Here is a 20,427-nt window from a genome sequence, read left to right as displayed (position 1 = left end):
AGGCATTTGAGATACAAAATTTAAGGAGGCAAGATCGTGCAAATGCTGACCTTGCATCTGCAGGGTGCTGAAGAGTGAATGTCTCATTAAATTTCACACCCTAGGCACCTCCTGCAGCTTACCCTCATCCCAGTCCTGATTGAACCATTCCTACTCAATGTCTGGGGTACTTCAAATCCCCTCTGCCCTCCATATATCACTCATTGGAATAATACTGGGGAAACTTTCTTAAGATTCCTTTATTTCCCCACCTAACCATCCCAAACAGACCCTGTGTCATACATTTTGAACTGCCATCTGGAACCTAAGCCTGAAGGGGCTTTTAGATCACTGGCTGGACACTCAGCATTTGCTCTAAGCTGGCCTAGGTTAGGGTGACCATGCCTCTCTGCAAGGAGTGAGGAGCTGCACCCAGAGCAGCAGAAGCTATCTGGATGATTTACATAAGGCCCCAATCCAAGAAGACAAAGTGTGCCACAAGGTGTCAGAAACCCAGCCAAAGAGAACAAAGGGGCACTTCTGCATTGCCCAGTGCCCTTGAGTTTTTGTTGTGGGCAGGGCACTACATCAGGTATTAAGATCAAGATGGGATCTTGTTGCTTGGCTAATCCTTTGCTATGTCCCAGGAACCAATTCTCCAAGCCTGATTCTCTTGGACTTTTCAATAGAGGGGAAGGGGCTTGAGTAGTTGAACAGATGGAGTAGCCCTTGGCCAACAGGTTAATAAGGGTGCTTAGTCACCTTCATTCTTAAGTAAAAACAAGAAAAGGTCAGCTAGTCATGGAAACTTTGCTGTTGCATAGGTTTGCAGGAGCTGGAATCCCATCTCTTGGTTCCCGGAGATGTTCTTATTCTTCCAGGAAAATTTTTATTGCCATGTGATGCTGTTCTGATTGATGGGAACTGTGTGGTGAATGAAAGCATGCTCACAGGTAGGTGGTTGTTATAGCATTTCCTCTGCCCTGTCCAACACCCAGGCCAAGTGCTAGCTAATCAGATCAACATATCCTCAGCTACCTTATACCAGGCCCACACTAGGATACTGAGCGATAGATGAGGGAGAGAGACACATCCAGTCTTTCCATTCAAATGGAGACACAATATATGCAAACAGGGAGTGTTTAACAATATAAGAATTAAGACACAATAAATACAAAGCAAGGGCAAACATTTAACACTACATGTGATTCATTGCCCAGTGGGTGAGGTGAGCAGGATCCTTTGGGTTCAGGGAAGGGTGAGAGCACTGTACAGTTTGCAACACACTCTCTCTATAAATATGGGAATGTTTTATACACACATCCAAACAAAACACAAGCTAAAAACCACAACTCTTGCAACCAGAAGGGCGTAGAGATTTTATCTGGCCTTTTGCATTTTATAGATGGAAAGAACCAGGTTTCACTGCAAAGGGGTTTGAGTTAAATCTTAAGGCAAACGCAATATAATAGTTCTGGTTTTTAGATTTGTTTTTCTTGTTGATCAGACTGAGCAGAAAACTGGCCTTCTAGGTACAGTTCCAATGGTCCTCATTCTCATTTGTGCTTGGTAAAGTCTACTTGAATTTGTGTAATTAGTAAGGCACTACATATAAAGTATTCCTTAGGCAAAAAATTAAAAAATACACAGCACATTCTAGGGAGAGAAGAAGAGACTATACAGCAGCACAAAAATAGAAGCTATTTGTCTTTCTTGCTTACACATTATTGAGTTTTTCTTTTCCAAATGGTGTAAAGATGGGGAAAATCCATACACAAAATTTTCTAACATCACCTAAGTGTAATGGGAGCTCATTATCTATTCTTAAATTGCTCAACACAAGCAGATCTCACATTAAAAATGGGTCTACTTAATTTAAAATTGAGACAAGGAAATGTAGTAAACATAAATATGTTCAGCATAATTACAAAATACCCCTTTAATGTGCTGAAATCTAACTGCCTTCTAATGATAGTGATGAGGATTTGCATACTGATCATATCTTTTACCCAGAATGTTGCCATAGTACCCAATGTGTAAACCTCAAGCCCAAGGAAAACTGTCCTTTTCACTCAAACACAGCAAGGCTCACATCTCCCAGCAGCCTGACAATGGAGAATGGCTTCTCTCACTGGTAACAGAGCATGGCTGTGAGCAAACAGGAGGAGGAGACAGAAAGGCTTCCTGCCCTTGGGCTGCTCTCTGTCCTCTCACTGCCCAGGTGCACAGTACCTGCCTTCATTCTCAGGAAAACCGAGAGAGTTCCAGAGAAGTAGAAATGGTAAACAATACTGCCTTTCAACGATGTGTGAAATGGACCTAAAATGACCTTCAATGGCAAGTGGCTTTTCCTGGTGTCTGGTTTTGGAAAGATTAAAGTTATCAGCACTAATATCTGTGTAACCTAAGCCTTGACAAAAGCCAGTTTTAGTGACAGATCCATAAAACAAAATTTTCTCGTTAACTTCTTCAAAAAGATCAAAGTTCCAGGATGGTCTAAATATTTTATTATGCAGCCTACATAGATCCTCCCACTAGTGTACACTATTTCTGGAAAGGATCCTTACTAAACAATCAGAAGACTAGGGTTAGCTTCCTGAAACTGCAAATGTATTCCTAGGGTATTTGTTCACAAATGTGAGTTAGGTATTTTTTGCCCCATGTACAAAATAGTCTTTTGCGTATATAGAAGTCTTTATTTATGTAAGAATAAAAATAGCAAATACTCCTAGCATCTCTATAGCAACTTATATTTTATAAATAACTTTTACATCTCATTTCATCATGGCACAAAACAAATTAGACTAGGAGCTGTGTTATAATACCAATTTACAAACGAGGAGACCAAGGTAAAAAGGGACCAGAGCTGCTCTGCTAGCAAGTAAAAAAGACCAGAACTGGGGGTGGCCTTTAGTCCCAAACATAAAGGACCATAGGAATGAGGAAGGTGACTCAAAGGCGGGTAAAGCTGCTGCCTTCATTTTCCTGCCTGGTCGCCTTTTTCCTCTCGGCTTGGTATTCCCATCCTTAGCACCCACCCCTGGTACGATCTTCCTCCTCCTCCTTCTCCTCAGCCTCATCCTATTGCCACAAACTCAGCTGTGCTAAGAAGCTTATCTTGACTTTACAACTACACTCAATTTTTATTTGGGTTCCAAATTTTGCCATCCACTTATTCAGTAAAAGTTCAGAAATGCCTACTATGCACCAGGTACTGTATTGTGTGGTGGAGTCAACAAGATAAATGAGAAATGGTCCCTGCTCTCAAATTGTTTACAGTCTAACAGTCCCAGAAATGTTAATAAACAAAGATATGACATTTCAAACATTCACCATGCAGAGGCATCTGGCTTCTCTGGGACAAGGGGGAGAATCTCCATTTGACAGCACGGGGAGCCAACTGTACCACTGATGATGAGTGATAACGACACTTCCTTCTAAAACCCTCTCCAGCCTTCTTAGACCTCAAATCTTTTGTAGGCAAAACCATCCTTTCTTGGGCTCCCAAGAAAGGCCAAGGCATGAGACTTCTTATTAACATGTGAATAGTGTAAAAGAGACTTGAAAACTATCCCCAGGTAAAATTATCTGATTTCAGTGTTATCTCTGGAAGGTGTTATCTCCAGATGACTGCCCTCTCTGATTGATCAATACCTATCTGCCTCCAATTTCATTGTGTGGAAAACTGTTTACTAATATTAACCTAAGCATGTATTGTGGATTAATGTTCTATGATCCAAAGGCAGAAAAAACATTTGAAGTTATCTGTAAGTAGTTGCCTTTTACAATAGCTAATTTCAAAACAATGTGGCATAATGATTTGGAGATTTGTCAAAAACTTCTAACTCTTTTACAAAGCCATTTAGAATGTGATTGATAAATTCACACAATGGATAAATATAATAATTGTTTTAAATGAAATGGCATAGGGATAACTGCTTGGCTAAAGGAATTTTCTGAAGAATATTCAAGACCACTAATAAAAATTTTATAGCTTCTTGCCCTTTAGGATGTAAAAAAATATACCATGGCAGGGATCTAGTTTTAAAAAACCAATCATAGAAAAGCCTGGGTAATTGTTTTTATTTAATTCATCCATGCATTTGGCAAACCTATATATTTTGAACCTATTACATATTACTAGGGAAAATGAGGAGTATAAAAAGTTATGTATGTCAAAAGTCCTTGCCCTCCGTTATTACCTAGAAAGAGAGATGAGACCTAAATTTGTATAATTATGATCAATATAATACTACTTTCAAATTAGAAAGATGACATGTTATCTTGCTAATTGAACATTTGGTAAAAACTGATGGAATTTTAAATTCTTTCTAGTGCTCTTTAAATCTGGAAGCCAGAACGTGTTATTAACATTTTTATTTTGTTTCTGAAATTTATCCTTCTTGAACTCTGAGCTAATTTCTTTGTACCTTAAATATCCTGTCTTACAGCCATCAGGGAAAGGAAAAAGATTAGTTCTTGCAAAGAATGGGGAGTCAATAAAAGGAAATGCAAGTGGCCTAGTTCAGCTGGAGCTTGTGTAGGGGAATAAGATGCAATGGTGCTTGAATTGTGGTAGGCTTTGACAGCCTAGCAAGAGAGTTTGGGCTTTATTCAGTAATGGAAATGGAAAAGCCTAAGGATTGGGATGTTAAAAAGGGGGCTTTGAGAGGTTATATCTGGAAATGATGTGGGATGACTACTATTTTCTAGCCTGGCTTCCTGAGCTCCCTGTCTCTCTTGTGCATTATTATATACCCAGCACCTAGCACAGTTGGTGGCACAAAATAAGCACTTAAAAATATTTGTTGAATGAATGAGTGAATAAGTCGACAAATGAGTAAATGGGTGAATGAAAAGCATATATATATATATATATGTATAGTTACTATTCATGTGCTCGATAGCTCCTTCATTGCCTAGAATAGTGCTGAGCTTAATGAACGCTTGGGAGAATGATTGACAACTCAGCTAAAATAGGCTGCTTTTTAAATTATGACAACAAGCCATGCAGGCCAAGTATAGAAAAAATAGGCAGATCTTACAGAAGTATTTGAAATAAAATCAAGTCTACCATTGCTTGTGCCACCAGCATTCCTAAGAACAGGCATCTGACTCACAAGAAGGGCATTAAGACCAGATTAGTTGTGGTTTGTATAATTCCTTAAAGCTAGCAAGTACCAGTTCTAAACAATTACTTGAGTTTACGTAAAATCAAGAGAATACAATCTTCTTTAGGAGAAAGTATACCTGTTACAAAGACACCGTTGCCCCAAACGGAGAGCACTATGCCTTGGAAATCTCACAGCTTGGAGGATTACCGGAAACACGTCCTTTTCTGCGGAACAGAAGTTATCCAGGTCAAACCCTCTGGGCAGGGGCCTGTAAGAGCAGTCGTTTTGCAAACAGGTTAGTGGATTCCACTTTTGTAAATTTAGTCTATGCTTGAAAGTGGAGAGAGTTAGATTAGGGAATTTTTTTTTAGAATTAGGGAGTTTGCCACATTTTGGTAATAAGAGCCACACTTTATTTCATTCAGGCCCTTATTATTCTAAATTGTCACTATTTTTAACTGAATGGTTTATCATTCAAACCATTGTATGTAATGAATGGTATATGTGGATGAAGTAAAATTTCTCAAAGGTAAAACTATGCTCTTATTTTAGTTTGTGACCAAAAGGCTTCTTCTCTTTTCCTTCTAAACCCCCTCTGAGTGATTATTAAAAAAATAATTTCAACTACTATGACTATGAGGACTTTTTCCTTTCAAAGAGTTGCTTGTGAAGGCTGTATTTCCAACTCCCTGCTGGATACCGCCACTGGGTGCCCTGCAGATACTTCAAAGTGGAGAATGCATCTAAAAGTAAACTCCTCCTCCTGTATTATCTTTGTTAACAGGATCGCCATCTAGCTAGCCTCTTAATATCATCTTTAACTCCTCACTTTTTCCCATGCCAAATGAGGCGTCTTATCCTGATGATTCTACAAATACTTCCCAAGTCCCAATCTTTCACATGATGTACAACCAGGTTCTTCCATGATCTGGTCCCAGCTTTTGTACTCACCTCTAACCTGTGTTTCTGCCACCCCACATTGTCACAGATGCAAAACACACGTTGCACTTTGAAACCACTATGCTTTAGTTTGGTCTATGATTTAATTGTTTCAGCTGATTTTTTAAAATAAAAAATCAAATTTTTAGAATGTTTAATCCAGTTAGTGGGTATTAGAGCATGGCTCAGCCTGCTGCCTAAACAGAAGCTAATGGCATGGAAACCACCTGAGTACTCATAAAATGCTCAGGTAGCAAAGCCATATTTGTCCACCAAGCAGTGAAGATAAGGCACATTTTATACTTATAATACTGACTCATATCTAGAATATATAATAGTCAATCACTTTAATTTAGATATTAATGAGTATCTACTATGTGCTATGCATTGAAAGCTAAAGCAAAAATTTGTGAGATATACCTTTTCCTTAAAGAATATTATGGTCTTGTACAGGAGACAGACAAATTCATAGTTTCATAAAGCATAGCGTGGTGATAGATGCCATATGACCAAGTATTACAAGGACTGCAAAGAGGAAGAGAAATTACTTTTGGTGTGAAGTGTGAGAGAAGAACTCTGGAAGCCCTTACCTGATGAGGTGGCTTTTTGAGCCAGTTTTGATCAGATGAGGAGGGCTTAGCCAATCATATCAGAGCTGGAAGGACATGCTAATTTGTGTCTACAAAACACAAAGGAAGGAATGTGCAGGGGCCTTCTGGGATGAGTGAGCAGTGAAGAGATCAGTCCAGCAAAATAGGAGTAGATCAGGGTGAAGGGGACCTTGAATGCCATGCCTAGAAATTTGAATTATATTTTAAGAAAGTGGGGACTCTGGAAGGTTTTTAAGCACAAGAATGACATGATCAGATGCCTATATGTATACATTTTTAAGGAATTACTTTCTTTGTCCTTTCCTTTTCTCTTAATTTTCAATTATTTTTCAAGATATATCTGAGCTTTAAAGCTCCGTCTCTCAGCATCTCATTTTCTCAGGTTCCCACTTCTTTAACTCCTTAGTCCTCTTTTTCTCAACTCCGTGGGTGAATGGGGAGCTGCACTGTGAGCCACTGAGGCACTGCCTCCCAGAGCAAGAGAATTAAGCAGAGCTAAGTGAAAGCCATCAATTGCTCTTGGCTATCTGTAGCAACAAAGAATGTGGATACACTGTTAGGTCAGAGCAATGCTGACTTCACTCCATATTCAAATGAGCCACGTACCCGATCCTTACTTCAGTCCAAATCACTTTTGGTTTTGAGAGAAACTGTATTAAAAGACCTTAGTTCACTGTGATTATCTTTATGTAGGTTACAATACAGCCAAAGGGGACTTGGTGAGATCGATCCTCTACCCCCGGCCTCTGAACTTCAAACTGTACAGTGATGCCTTCAAGTTCATGATGTTCCTGGCCTGCCTTGGTGTTGTGGGTTTTTTCTATGCCCTAGGAATATATATGTACCATGGAGTAAGTACTGGGGGTAAAGCTTTGCAATAGTATAGCTTTCCCAAACAGCTTGACCTGACTCAAGAGGTTTGGATAAGGTTACCTGTTGATCCCATCATTCTATGAATCTATGCTGTCCAAAAGAGCTTTCTTAGATGGTAGGAATAGTCTATATCTCCACTGTCCAATATGGTAACAACCTCATGTACTTATTAAACACTTGAAATGGGGCTAATGTGACTAAGAAAATGAATTTTTAATTTTATTTTAATTAGTTTAAATAGCCACATGCAGTTAGTGCCAATCCAATTGTATTGGATAGTGCAACTGTGAAAAGTTGCAAAGTTCACTGGCTGCTTTCACCACTTGAATAGGAATGAGGGGTAATGCAAGTGTGGCATCTGTGATACCCAGACCCAAATAGCCTTAGAGGAAGTACACGTTTCTCAAGCCTGATAGGAGGGGGGAAATTTAGTCAATCAGATCAGAGAGAAGGAAGGGCATGCTCATTTGAGTGAGCAAAACCCAAAGAAAGAAAGACACAAGGATCTTCTGGAACCAGCAAGCGATTGTGAGATAAGTCTAGCATGGTGGGAGTAGATCAGAATAAAGGGGATCTTGAATGTCATGCCTACTTTGCCCCCAGGTAATACCTAAACCACTACGCAATCAGTGGGTTGCCTGTGTGTTCTGGTTGGGATCTGAAATTAAATTAAATTCCTTCTTTTACAGAGCTGTTACTGCATGGGATCCCCACTTCCTTTTAAGCTGCAGAGTGTCGGGTTTCATTTAGAAGCCTCTCTTCATAGGTGTATTGGCTGGGGAGAGAAGGGCTGTCACTAATGATTTCTGAGATCCTTTCTGGTCTTGAGAGTCTGATTCTGTTGTAAACCATGTAGTCTCTATATCAGACATGCTGGGATCATAGTAGCATTGGCTGGTAGTGAAGAAGAGAAAACTGTGAATAAAACATGTAAACACAGGTGAGAAAGTAGGTGTAAGTGGCCTAATTACAATGTCCAAACTGGCAGCATCTTTGTGTGGATGCGGGGACGGTTGGTGGGCAGACACAGTCACAAGAATTTCTAGGCAATGTTCATCCTGAAACTGAACCTTTGAATAGTTATTTCAATCTGAGATAAGCCACCGGGGAGCATTTCTAGGTCAAGGGAGGGCAGAAGAAGCCAGCACATTTTGTTAGTAGTAGGATGGAGCCAGATTTTCAGGAAGTTTGTCAGTTTCATCTGAGGAACAGGAACACTGAGCAGAAAAGCAAGGAAAAAGCCCATGGAAGCCCTGGTAGTGAGTGGGGATGAAGGTTTTCTGGGCAGAACTCAATATCCATTACACACCAAAGCAGCAGACTGATCCCAGACCCCATCTTCTCATGGGTCAGCACCTGAGGCTCTGTTGGCTGCCTCTATCTGCACTGGTTCAGGCTTAGACGAAGCTAAGTCTTCAGGGTCAAAACTCCTCTGTGTCTGTGGTAAGAAAAAACAGGAAATGATGAATTTTGTGATAAATTGACATTGGGGAAAAGATGAGCCCAGCAGCTGTTGTTATTAAATTTGAATTCTATGTTTCTAATACTCAAAACAGGACATCATTTATGGCTAAAATGTTGGTTAATTTCACAAAAACATAGACAAGGTTGTAGAGGGTAGAATCATTAATATCTAGAGCATGTGAGAAATAAAACAAACAATGCTGTGATTTGATCTTGGCCCTGACCTTAGCTGGATGAGCCTCCTCTATAGACCTGCCAGGGACCCTGACTCCATGAGAATTGACTTGATAATGTCACACACTGGCCACGTGTACTCTGGAACCAGGCAGACCAGAGTTCATATCCTCATCATCTAACTATCATGTAGCCTTTGGAAAGTTATTTAATTTTTTTCAGCCTCTGTTTCCTCATCTGTTAAATGGAGAGAATAACAGTGTTTACATCATAGGGTCATTGTGAGGAGTAATTAAATAATGTCCCTAGCCTAACACAGTGCCTGCCCCAGAGTCAGTATCCATTGAGGGCAGGCTAATTATACAGTGGCTTCCCTACAGCTAATAATATATGCTGAGATCTTGGCAGAATCTTGGTCCTAGTTTCTATCAGATCACCATTCATTCAATCTGTGTACTGAGCACCTCCTCTGTGCCAGAGCTCATGCGAGGCTCTGTATCTATTTAGAGGTGAGTAAATGGATTCAAAGATGACTTCAAAGGTGAACAAGCCACAGCTGCTGCACCCACTGAGTTTATAGGCTAGTTGGGGAGAGAGATTTATAAACCAACAGTCATGCTGCTGAGTAAGTGTTATAACCCAAGACTAGTCCCAGTGCCCTGGGAGCCCAGAGAGTGCCTGGAAATATGAGGAGCAGAGAAGGAATAGGTGCCTGGGCAGAAGGAATGCTAAGTGGAGAGAAACAGAGTCAGGAAAGGGCAGAGTGGACTTGGAGCAGGGATCAAAGGTCTCCTTTGTTCTGCAGTGGGAGACAATGTGTTCATTTCATAGGTACAGCCAAGAGAACACTCAGCCCCACCAAGAGAGCGGACTCCATGAGTATTCTGAGCCCAAGTCTCTAGGGCCCCTATGGTGCAGCAGGAGGAAGGTGTCAGGAAGGGTGCCAACCTGCTCTTCTGGACTAATCCATGTATGTGTCCCTCCTCACCTCAGGTCCCTCCAAGAGACACCGCGCCCATGGCCCTGATCCTCCTCACCTTCACTGTCCCTCCCGTGCTGCCAGCTGCCCTGACCATAGGCATTGTGTATGCCCAGAAGAGGCTGAAGAAAAAGAAAATCTTCTGTATCTCCCCACAGAGAATTAATATGTGTGGGCAAATAAACCTCGTGTGCTTTGACAAAGTACGATCCCAACTTTCCAGGTTGAAGGCTAGATTTCAAGGCACAGTAGAGGTGGGGAGGGCCTCAGAGAATGTCTAGTCCAGGTCCTCTGTTTTCCAGGTGAGAACACTGAGGCCAGAAAGGTTCTCATGGTGAGCTAGTGTGAGACCACACTCTAGAAACCAGCTTCGCTGACTCCTAAGGTAGTGGCTTAGCCATCACGTCATGAATTTTTTCCCTGCAAAATTAATGTTTTTGTGACTTTTTTATTTTAAAACAATCCCTTACTGTAGAACTTCTATCATTGACCAGCTTTTCCAGCAAAAAAAGTGTGAGGAACATTTCTGTTCCCTGAACCCCTTTGTGCAGAGCATAAGTGGACATATTCTTTTCTCCTCCTCTGCTTCTCTTAAGGAAAGGAAGGGAGCAGACAGTGCCCCATGTTTGTCACTCCTGCCACTTGTTTCCCTGTTGCTCTCCCAGGGATCAGCATTCCAGGTTAGGTTGTCTCTGTGCTTAGGGACCTAGAAAGGCGGCAGAAGAGGAGTTAGGCCAGATGGGGAGGACTGCTGCTATGGGGCAGGTCCCAAGACCCCCACCCTTGTGGTTCTCCTGTGGGGGACCTGGAGAGACTGCAGCATCAGCTGTCTGATGTTCAGATCCTATCCTCAGCTTGGACAGACCAGTGTAACTGCTGTGATGCAATGGGCCTGCCTTGGCCCCTGTGTCTTCAGTTCATTTGTGTTTGAATAATTGATCAAGGCTTTTGCCATTTTTTGGTTAACCCATATTGGCAGAGAGCCAATGCTGTGCACAGTGCTGTAGAATCCCACTAATGTGATGTTCCCAGCTCTTGAGAAGCCCAAGATCTAGCTGATGAAGCAGGGAAAATGGGAGTGTCGGTGACGATCATGCCATGAGATATGTGCTTAATAGAAGAACAGGCAGAGCATGGGGCATGGTTGCCTGCCACACATGGGATATCACCTTGGAGCTGTAGCCTTGGTTGTTGGACACAATAAGCCCCAGGCTTAGAGGCGAGCAGTTCAGAAGCACAGGGGCCCGCCACATTGCGGGAGCAGAGGACATGGGCTGTGGCTAGAATGTAGGCTGGTTGGTAGAAAATAAATCTGGAGAGGGAGGGCCCAATGTTGAGGGCCTCTCATGCAAAGCTAAGGAGTGAGGCCTTGCCTTGAAGGAGAATGGGAGCCCTTGTTTTTCAAGAAGATTAGTGGCATTTTTATAGGTGTTTTATTTATTCCACTGGTGGGGAGGAGGAGTTGGTGAGAAGGGATGAAAGGGAGCTAGGATGAGGAAAGAGGCCATCTGGGAACAACTGAAGAGACCATTCACCATCCTAGACGAGGAAGACAGGAATGCAGAGTAGAGGACAAACTTGAGAGACGTCCGTGAGTGGACCTGACCAGTCTTGGACCCCAGCTGAAAGTGGCACATCTCTTAGATTATCTGTTTTCTTTCTCTTTGTGTTTTGTTTGGCAAAGTAAGTTCTCAGTTGCAACCAGTCTAAGGTTAACTTAACAATAGGTTCATTTTACATTCAGAGCCTGTTAACAATCCCTGGAAGTTTTCTTAGAGGAGTCCCTGTTACTTACCCAACAGCCTCACTAGTATCTGGAATATAGGAGGGAGATTTAAAAAATATGTTCATTACATATGTGTGTTTCTAAAATTAATTTTTTCCAGAGGCTGTTCATTTTACTTTCTGTACAAAATTTCTTCCTTTGCATCCTCATGTCCTCATCTGCATTGTTGGCCAAACTCTGTATGGCATGACAACATGTGGCAAAGAACTCTTGGTCGAAAATTGGCAAAATGAGAAATCTAACCCTGAATTTGGTACTAAGTTTCTGTGACTTTTTAAGACAAGAAGATTGAACTTCAGTGATCTCCAAGTTTCTTTTCAGCTTTCACATTATAAAACTCTTATCAACATGATGTTGGAGTAAACCACTCACTCCACAATTAACTGAATTTTCATCATCTAGTGTTATTTTTCATTTAGAAGATATGTATCACTGGGCTTGTGAGCATATTTGTTCCCATGTATATTTCTAGTTGATGTTGGTTTATTATAAGTTCCCTACGACAGGTTCTTTCTTTTTATTCAATTCAGTCCAAGCCTGGGCTTATATTTATGCTAAGAGGTTTTCTTTTTCTATCTTATTCCCTTTAGAACCTCAACTGTAATTTAGTTTTCTCTCTATTTATGGTTAGTTTTATTGTATAAGGGTCATTTTCACATAGACAAAAAACATGGTCCCATTTCTGTTTTGTTGTGGTATCATCTCCGTTTTCATGTTCAAAATATTGATGTTTGAAAACATAATCTAGTCATCAGGAAAACATTTCAGTTTGAATTAAGTTGCTAACTCTTCTGGAAATGCAACAACTCAAGAAGATTTGGAAGCTAAACGCAGTTGGGGCTCTTATAAAATGCAGGGGAGAAATGAAGCAAATAGCTCTTTTTGACTAAAGTAGTTGTTGTTTAAGAAATAACTCACACAGGCATGTAAGCTCTTTCTCTGTGAAGTCCAAATAAATTAACAAAACAAAGATATGTTAATTCTTTAATCCAGAAACCAGAATGGGCTTTGTCTTTCCACATGCCCTGCAGAATGTACTTAACACTTTCTAGTCTGGTGGAAGCCCCCTTGGATTCCAGTTCTGCCTCTGCAACCTGTAAGCCACTGCGACCTCAGGCTGCTCATTTCACCTCTAACCTGTCTCCTCCCGATTTACCTGGTTGTAAAAATGGAAAGCATTGCAAGCACTTCGTGTAAAGCATTATGTTAATGTGATGTGCTGTAATGATAGACAATGCCGTTTGACAGAAAGCTAGAATAGTCAATGTTTATACAGAGATGACCTTAAAAAATAGTGTCAGAGACCGGAATGTCAGTGTTGAAACAGGGTATTCCGCTGCTGAGCTCCACCCTGGCAGTGCTGAAGCATCTGTAGCCAACTCCATTTACTCTGGGTGTTAAGTAGGCCTAAAGCTGTTAGCCGACTGCATCAAGACACCAGGGTCTGTAATTAATGAGCGACTGTGAAGCAATGAGGAAATTAAAAGTGCTGTCATTGTACTCAGTTCCATTTTGCTTTCTCTGTTACATTATCTGACAAATACTCTCCCATAATACAGCAAATCAAATCTGCCGACCAATTTCCTCTTGATCTGACAATGAAACCCATTTATGGGCATTAATTAATATTTATTATTAGCACTTAGCTTCTCTCTATAGTCTCAAAGCCCTTTATCAACATTTCATTATCAATCTGGACAGTCGCTGTGTCACCCATATTTTTAGAAAATTACTGTGAGCCAGATGGCAAACTGTGAACTAAACAGTCTTAGAAAGAAAGAAAAAAATTCTGAGCTCTGCTTTGGAAAGACACCAGGTGCCAACTAAAAAGTCAGACTCGAGCTAGTTCTTGTACTGAAACTCTTCCATTTAACAACAGCAACAGTCACATCAATAAACAAACAAAACCAAACAAAGCACTTGCACTTCGTCATCATAGTTAGTAACTAGAATTGCCTAATTATCAATATGGTCTTCTGGGGATCGTGTATCACCTGCTTAGTATTTCTTTTAGGTACCCTTCTCCGATTTAAAATTTGTTAATTACAAGGGATTTGGAGAACTGGATCTATTGTAATTTCTTAGAAGCTTGGATTTTGTTTAAATCATGATATGATTAAAAGTTTTAAGTTGTATGCTAATATCAATTCTAATTTTTATTCAGACTGGCACTCTCACTGAGGATGGGCTGGACCTCTGGGGGACTGTCCCTACTGCTGACAACTGGTAGGTCTCTCAGATAGATTGTGTGATTGGTAGGGTTACCTTGGTGATACTCAAATCTATCCTTCAGATGTCAGGGGATGAATGCCACCTAAAATATATATAATAATTGGCTGGAACCAGCTCCCAATTATTCTAACTTATTTAATTAAATGAATCCTAAGTTTAGAATTAGATAGGGAAGGTGGGTCTTCAAACTCCGCAGGAGAAATAGAATAAAAGGAGGTAGATAATTAAGGAACTAAATTAACAAAACAGAGGAAAAATAGTGAAATGAAGACCGTGCTTAATTAAAAACTGCAAAGACTTCCTGGGTGGCGAGTGCAGGCAGGTGTGGTGGGAATCTGGCAGAGAAGTGCTCGTCTCCTCCCTCATGGAGCTCACAGTCTACTGGGGTGAAAGGTGCCAATACACCCAGCTTCAAGGTACCACACAGACCATGAAAATGGTTACCATTAAGGCAGAAATATCAGAATGGAGAAGAAGCAATAAAAATTGCTTGAGATAACACACAGTCCTGATTTTTATATAATTACATGGTGAGTACAGACAGAAGTTAATTTTGAAATTTAGTGAGTCAAGGAATGCCACCTGGAGGAGTTGGCACTTGAGATAAGTTTGGAGGGATGTGTGGCTAGAAATGTCACAGATATGGGCTAAAAGCTGGCACTAGGGAGAGGAGAGGACAGTCACATGGATGCCTGCCCCAGAACAGAGCAAGACAGAGGAACAACAGACAGTCAGGAAGGAGGCCCCGCAGGGAGCCTCCCCCCCCAGCTCCTAGCTCCTTTTCTGCAGGGTTAAGACCTATGTTCTCAGTCTGAGTGGTGATGGCTTCTGCTTTTAATCTCTGGGTACCCCATTTTGGCTCCAACAGTGGCTGAGGCTGCTGTCATTCAGAGAAGGAGTTATGCATGACTATGATGGGGGCAGGTGCAGGAAGGCACAAGGTGACAGCAGACAAGCAGTGTGATGTAGCAGAAGATACCCTGGGCTGGAGGTCAAGGAACTCCCTGGGCTCTAACTCTACTCATGTGTCTCTGCTGCTGGCTGCTCGGATGTCCCAGCCAGGCCTTTGTCTAAAAAGGCAGGGGCTCCATGGCCAGAGAAGTGAAAGGGGAAAAAGATGTGGGCAGTTTCCACTCCTCCATCTTCCACCCTTGCCCCCAGCATTCAGGAGCTTTTTGCAGAGCAGAAACAACTAAACACAATCACCATTCAGCTGTAAGGTAGGAGAAGAGGAAGGTAAGCTACGCCAGTCCATACTATCAAAGAGGAAAACAGGCTTTAGAGGTGGGATGTCCAGGTAGTTTTAGGAAATGGAGCAAACTCCAAAGGGCTGAATAGTGAGAAATGCTTCCAAGTCTATGCATTTTTTAATTTGCCTGGAGCCAGCAGGAAGGCATCTTTCTTATCCCTGCTTACCTAGTTAGCCTGGAGACTTCTTACCTAGGGTCTGTGGCTTTTTAAGGCTAGCTCTACAGACTTTGCAGGTATAGCTCTGAGTTTCCTGCTCACACACCTTTCCACAATACTGACATTATGTGGGCTGTCTTCAGGTAACATGACAAAAGTCCCCACAATTATATCCAAGCCCTCTGAAATTATATTATTGATTGGCCAGTGGCAAACTCTGTTGAGAAAGGAATTTGTGTCTAACACAAAGAAGAGTTTTATAAAGATCACTCTGTAGACAGAATACTCTGGTTAAAAAATAAAGAAACCAAATAAAGAAACCAAGTGAGCAGGTGCTTGAGGGCAGGGAAGTTCCTGGGCAAGTTTAGAAACAGCAGGAAGTTTAATCTGGCTCCAGAGTCCAGGACGTAAAGGACATTGGCAGAGGTGGAAGCTGTCAGGTAAGGTAGATCTGAAGCAGATGGGACCTTGAGAACCAGGCTAAGGAGTCTGGACTTTATTATGTGGAGCATGCAGAGCCGTGGAAGGGTTTTGAGCATAAGGGTTACGTGCTTGGAGCTCTACCTTAGTAAGATTTAAAGGCCAGAGTGTGCAAAATGATTTTATTGAAGACTCTAACTTATTATGTTCTCTACCAGCTTCCAGGATGTACACAGCTTTGCCTCGGGCAAGGCATTGCCGTGGGGCCCGCTGTGTGCGGCCATGGCCAGCTGCCACTCTCTGATCCTGCTTGATGGGACTGTCCAGGGAGACCCTCTGGACCTCAAAATGTTTGAGGGCACTGCGTGGGTAAGGTGATAATTTGTATAATTGAATGAGTAGAACCTGCAGGAATCCTTACTAGGAGTGCTGAAGCTTTTGTAACTTTGGTTAAAACCCAGAGAAGATTCATGATGATATGCAAATGAAGGTCTGATCCTACCACACTTTCCCAACCTCTGTTCCAAAGAACTGTGTTAATGAGTGCAACATGAAATAGGGGCCCACGATCAAATAAATTGTGGTTTAAACGAAGTTCAATTGATTTCTCAATTGCAAGATTTCTTTAATACACTGTGGTGCTTTATAAATATTCAAGAGGGAATATGATATGCAGCATTTACCAAGCCTATCGACCTGAAGAACCTTATTGATAGGCTATAACGTGACATGTTCTTTAAGAAAACCAATGTTCTCCCAAACACTCTCAGAGAAATAGTTGTCTAAGCAGTGTTGTCTGGTATTGTAGCCACTAGCTAGCTGTATGTGGCTTCTGAGCACTTGAAACGTGGCTATGCAATGGAGAAACTGAATTTTAAATTGTATTTAATTTTAAGTTATCTAAATTTAAATAGCTGCAAGTGGCTGGTAGCTACTGTATTGTACAGCTTAAGTCTAGACACCAAATTGGAGGATCCTCATTCCAAGTGGTCTAGTTTTCCAGGCTGAGTGTGAATGACAACCCATCCCAGAGGCTGCTGTGACATAGCAGAAGACCTCTGCAAGCCACCACTCTGTAGCTGTGTGTTGACAAATTCAGCACGAGACTCTGAGTCTGTGACCTCATCTGTACTTTTAGGATAATAATGTCTCATCCATACACTTGTGGTGAGCACTGAGACAATGAACTTAAATGGGTTTGAAAACTATGAAGAGTCAAACAGTAGAGGATATTCATTACTTAACTAGTTAATGAATTACATTCTACTGCCATCCAAAGAATGTTCTAAAGCTACTTACAATGACACATAAAACACAGGACAGCAGTTAAACATAGTTGCCAAAGAATGGAAAGAAATAATTGCAGGAGAATGAAGTGTACCGCATGAAGAGGCTAATGTAAAGATGCGTAATAGGAAAATTTTAGTTTTCCAGAGGCCAAATCAATAAAAGGGGAAACCTTGTAAAAAGGGAAATTTCTGCTGTCAGTAAGCTAAAATGAGGGCATTTGCTGCAGAAAAATTTTGACACGAAGACAAAACTGTAACCAGTTTTCTGAATCTTAATGGAGAGGAATCAGTGTACTTATTATGAGTGCTGTCCTTACCGACATCATTGGAATTGACAGAATGCTGAGTTGCACAGGGTCCTCTTATAAGTGACTTTGATCCTGGTCCTAACTTTGTCTCCTTCTCCAGCAGAGGAGGGTTGTTCTGTCTTTCCAAATAACATACAAGTTGGAGTCTTGCTTGGGAAAATAAATCTTTAGTATTAGCTCTATAAGAACTGTTTATAAAAATAGTTGCATCCATTCCAAAGAAAGCATAAAAATGCAAGATTAGTCACTGAGTTTAAAGCTGGATCAGAAGCAATCTCGAGTTAAATATTCTTTGGTAGAACAAACATATGAAACATGCTCAACATCTCTAATCATCAGGGAAATGCAAATCAAAACCACAATGAGATATCACTTATCTCCAGTGAGAATGGCCTTTATCAAAAAGTCCCAAAACAATAAATGTTGGCATGGATGTGGGGAGACAGGAACACTCATACACTGCTGGTGGGACTGCAAACTAGTGCAACCTCTATGGAAAGCAATATGGAGAAACCTTAAACAGAGACAAGTAGACCTACCATTTGATCCAGCAATCCCATTATTGGGCATCTACCCAAAAGACCAAAAGACATTCTATAAAAAAGGCACTTGAATGTTTATAGCAGCACAATCCACAATTGCAAAGATGTGGAAACAACCTCAAGTGCTCATCAATATGTGAGTGAATTAATAAAATGTGGTATATGTATACCATGGAGTACTACTCAGCCACAAAAAACAAGGGTGATCTGGTACCTCTTGTATTTTCCTGGATAGAGCTGGAACCCATTCTACTAAGTGAAGTATCCCAAGAATGGAAAAATAAGCACCACATATACTCACCATCAGATTGGTTTCACTGATCATCACCTAAGAGCACATTTAGGAATAACATTAATTGGGTGTCCGGCAGATGTAGGGGGGTAGGGGATATGTGTATACATACATAATGAGTGCGATGCTCACCGTCTAGGGGATGGACACACTTGAAGCTCTGATTTAGGGGGAACGCAGGGCAGGGGCAATATACATAACCTAAACTTTTATACCCCCATAATAGGCTGAAATAAAAAAAAAATTCTTTGGTAGGTAGGAACGTTCCACTAAACATAAGGTGGAGGGAAAGTATCCTTTTAGATTCTTAGGAATTTTAGCGCTAGAAAGAATGTCAGAATATTTTTGAGAAGGAACTGTGATTTGGAGAAATGAAGTGTTGTCCCCAAGGTTAAACAAGCAAGTGAGTAGATGCTCTCTCCTATTTTCTGATCTCTAGTATTTATATATATGACTGCTTTTCCCATATCTTACTATTGGTTTATATTGGTTTGCTCAACAATATTAACTTCAACTCTTATCCAAAGAATACAAGGTGCATATTCAAATATGCTTTCTAATTTGCTAGCAGCTAACATATTAACTCTCTGGTTATCTAAATTAGGCTAGTAGCATAGATATAGTGTAAAGAGTAGTCCCATGTTTTTCTCAGGACCCAATCCTATCTCATCTGTAAGCTATAGTGCTCAGCAATATTGGAGAGCAGATCTCCACAGAATCCTCCTCCAGTTACTAGACGTAACCATTAAGGAAGGTCCATTGACTTGTAGCTAACACTTCTTCTATCAGTTACTTCTAAAAATGTATTCACAATATTTCTGGCTTTTTAACATTCTACAATAAGATTCTTAATTATGAATCAACACAATAGAAATTTGACAGTGATGGTCTTAAAGTAATTGGCCTGCAAGAGAAAATATATGAAAAGAACTTTGAAAAGATTAAAGTGTTAAATAGATGAGAGATACTTCTTTCTTATTATTTTTCTCCAAAGAATCTTATGAATGTTTTCCTTTTATAACAGAAAATGGAAGGTCATGGTGTAGACTCCTGCAAATTTGGGATATCAGGTTCAAACATCATAAAACCAGGACCAAAAGCAAGTCAGGTATGATTTGCTTCTTTAAATCATACAGTTCTTTTCCCTTTAATATTGGTGAAACTTTCTATCACGTATTTTTATATTCCTATCATTTTGTCTTATCCTAACAGTTTCCATAGTTGGTTTGTTCATTCCTTCATCCTTGAATTCCTCCATTAGGTTTATTCAACAAACACTCACTGAAGTACCTGTGTATGTGAGAGCATTGTGCTAGGTGCCAGCAGATAAAGAGGTTTCAAAAGGAGACATGCTGGGCTCTGTGTTGGAGGAACATAGACTGGCAGAAAAATCAATATAGGTGCAAATAGGTGCAATACAATGTGCTAAATGCTATAATAAAGGCTGAAGAAAGAGCTTTGGGAGTCCAAAGGTGGGAGTGAATGCTGTTGCTGGAATGGAGAAGCACCACAAAGGAGGTGACCTGTGAGCTTGGCCAGGAAGGTGACTAAGATTTCTCCAGGCAGCCAAAGGCAAGGGCCGTGAAGAACCAGACAACTTGTTGAGGGAATTGCCTTAAGCAAGCCAGGAAAATATCAGTGTTGTGACAAACATACTACTTCATGATGTCACTGGGCTCATTGCAGAGCCAGCCCTTTTTGTTGGTATGTGTTTGCTAAATATCACCTGAAAGCTTTTTAGTCTCCCTTTTGTTGGTGCACTTGCAGAGTCCCGTGGAAGCCATCACCATCTTGCACCAGTTTCCATTTTCCTCCAGCCTGCAGAGGATGTCCGTGATCGCTCAGCTGGCCGGGGAGGATCACCTCCATGTCTACTTGAAGGGTGCCCCGGAGATGGTGGCCAGGTTATGCAGATCGGAAACAGGTACAAACTGTCACTTTTCTCTTTCAAGCGGTAAAATATTTTAAAAGATCAAACACATAAAAGAAACCGATACATAAAGCTCCACAATCAATGA

The 20,427-nt window shown here is 41.0% G+C and overlaps 1 protein-coding gene across 1 annotated transcript in view; it reads left to right on the top strand.

Moving 5' to 3' along the window:
- ATP13A5 (ATPase 13A5) overlaps nucleotides 1–20,427 on the top strand; it is a 105,416-nt gene that overhangs the window by 38,020 nt on the left and 46,969 nt on the right. Inside the window, exons 9-16 of the mRNA XM_045539947.1 lie at nucleotides 804–932; nucleotides 5,218–5,388; nucleotides 7,337–7,494; nucleotides 10,148–10,336; nucleotides 14,084–14,145; nucleotides 16,197–16,347; nucleotides 19,434–19,517; nucleotides 20,177–20,333. Coding sequence (XP_045395903.1) covers nucleotides 804–932; nucleotides 5,218–5,388; nucleotides 7,337–7,494; nucleotides 10,148–10,336; nucleotides 14,084–14,145; nucleotides 16,197–16,347; nucleotides 19,434–19,517; nucleotides 20,177–20,333 — 1,101 coding nt within the window. The remainder of the gene's footprint in view (nucleotides 1–803; nucleotides 933–5,217; nucleotides 5,389–7,336; nucleotides 7,495–10,147; nucleotides 10,337–14,083; nucleotides 14,146–16,196; nucleotides 16,348–19,433; nucleotides 19,518–20,176; nucleotides 20,334–20,427) is intronic.

Source organism: Lemur catta, chromosome 1 (assembly GCF_020740605.2).
Source record: "Lemur catta isolate mLemCat1 chromosome 1, mLemCat1.pri, whole genome shotgun sequence".
Taxonomy (NCBI): domain Eukaryota; kingdom Metazoa; phylum Chordata; class Mammalia; order Primates; family Lemuridae; genus Lemur; species Lemur catta.
Note: the sequence above shows the minus strand (reverse complement) of the source record. Positions and strands in the feature narration are given on the sequence as shown.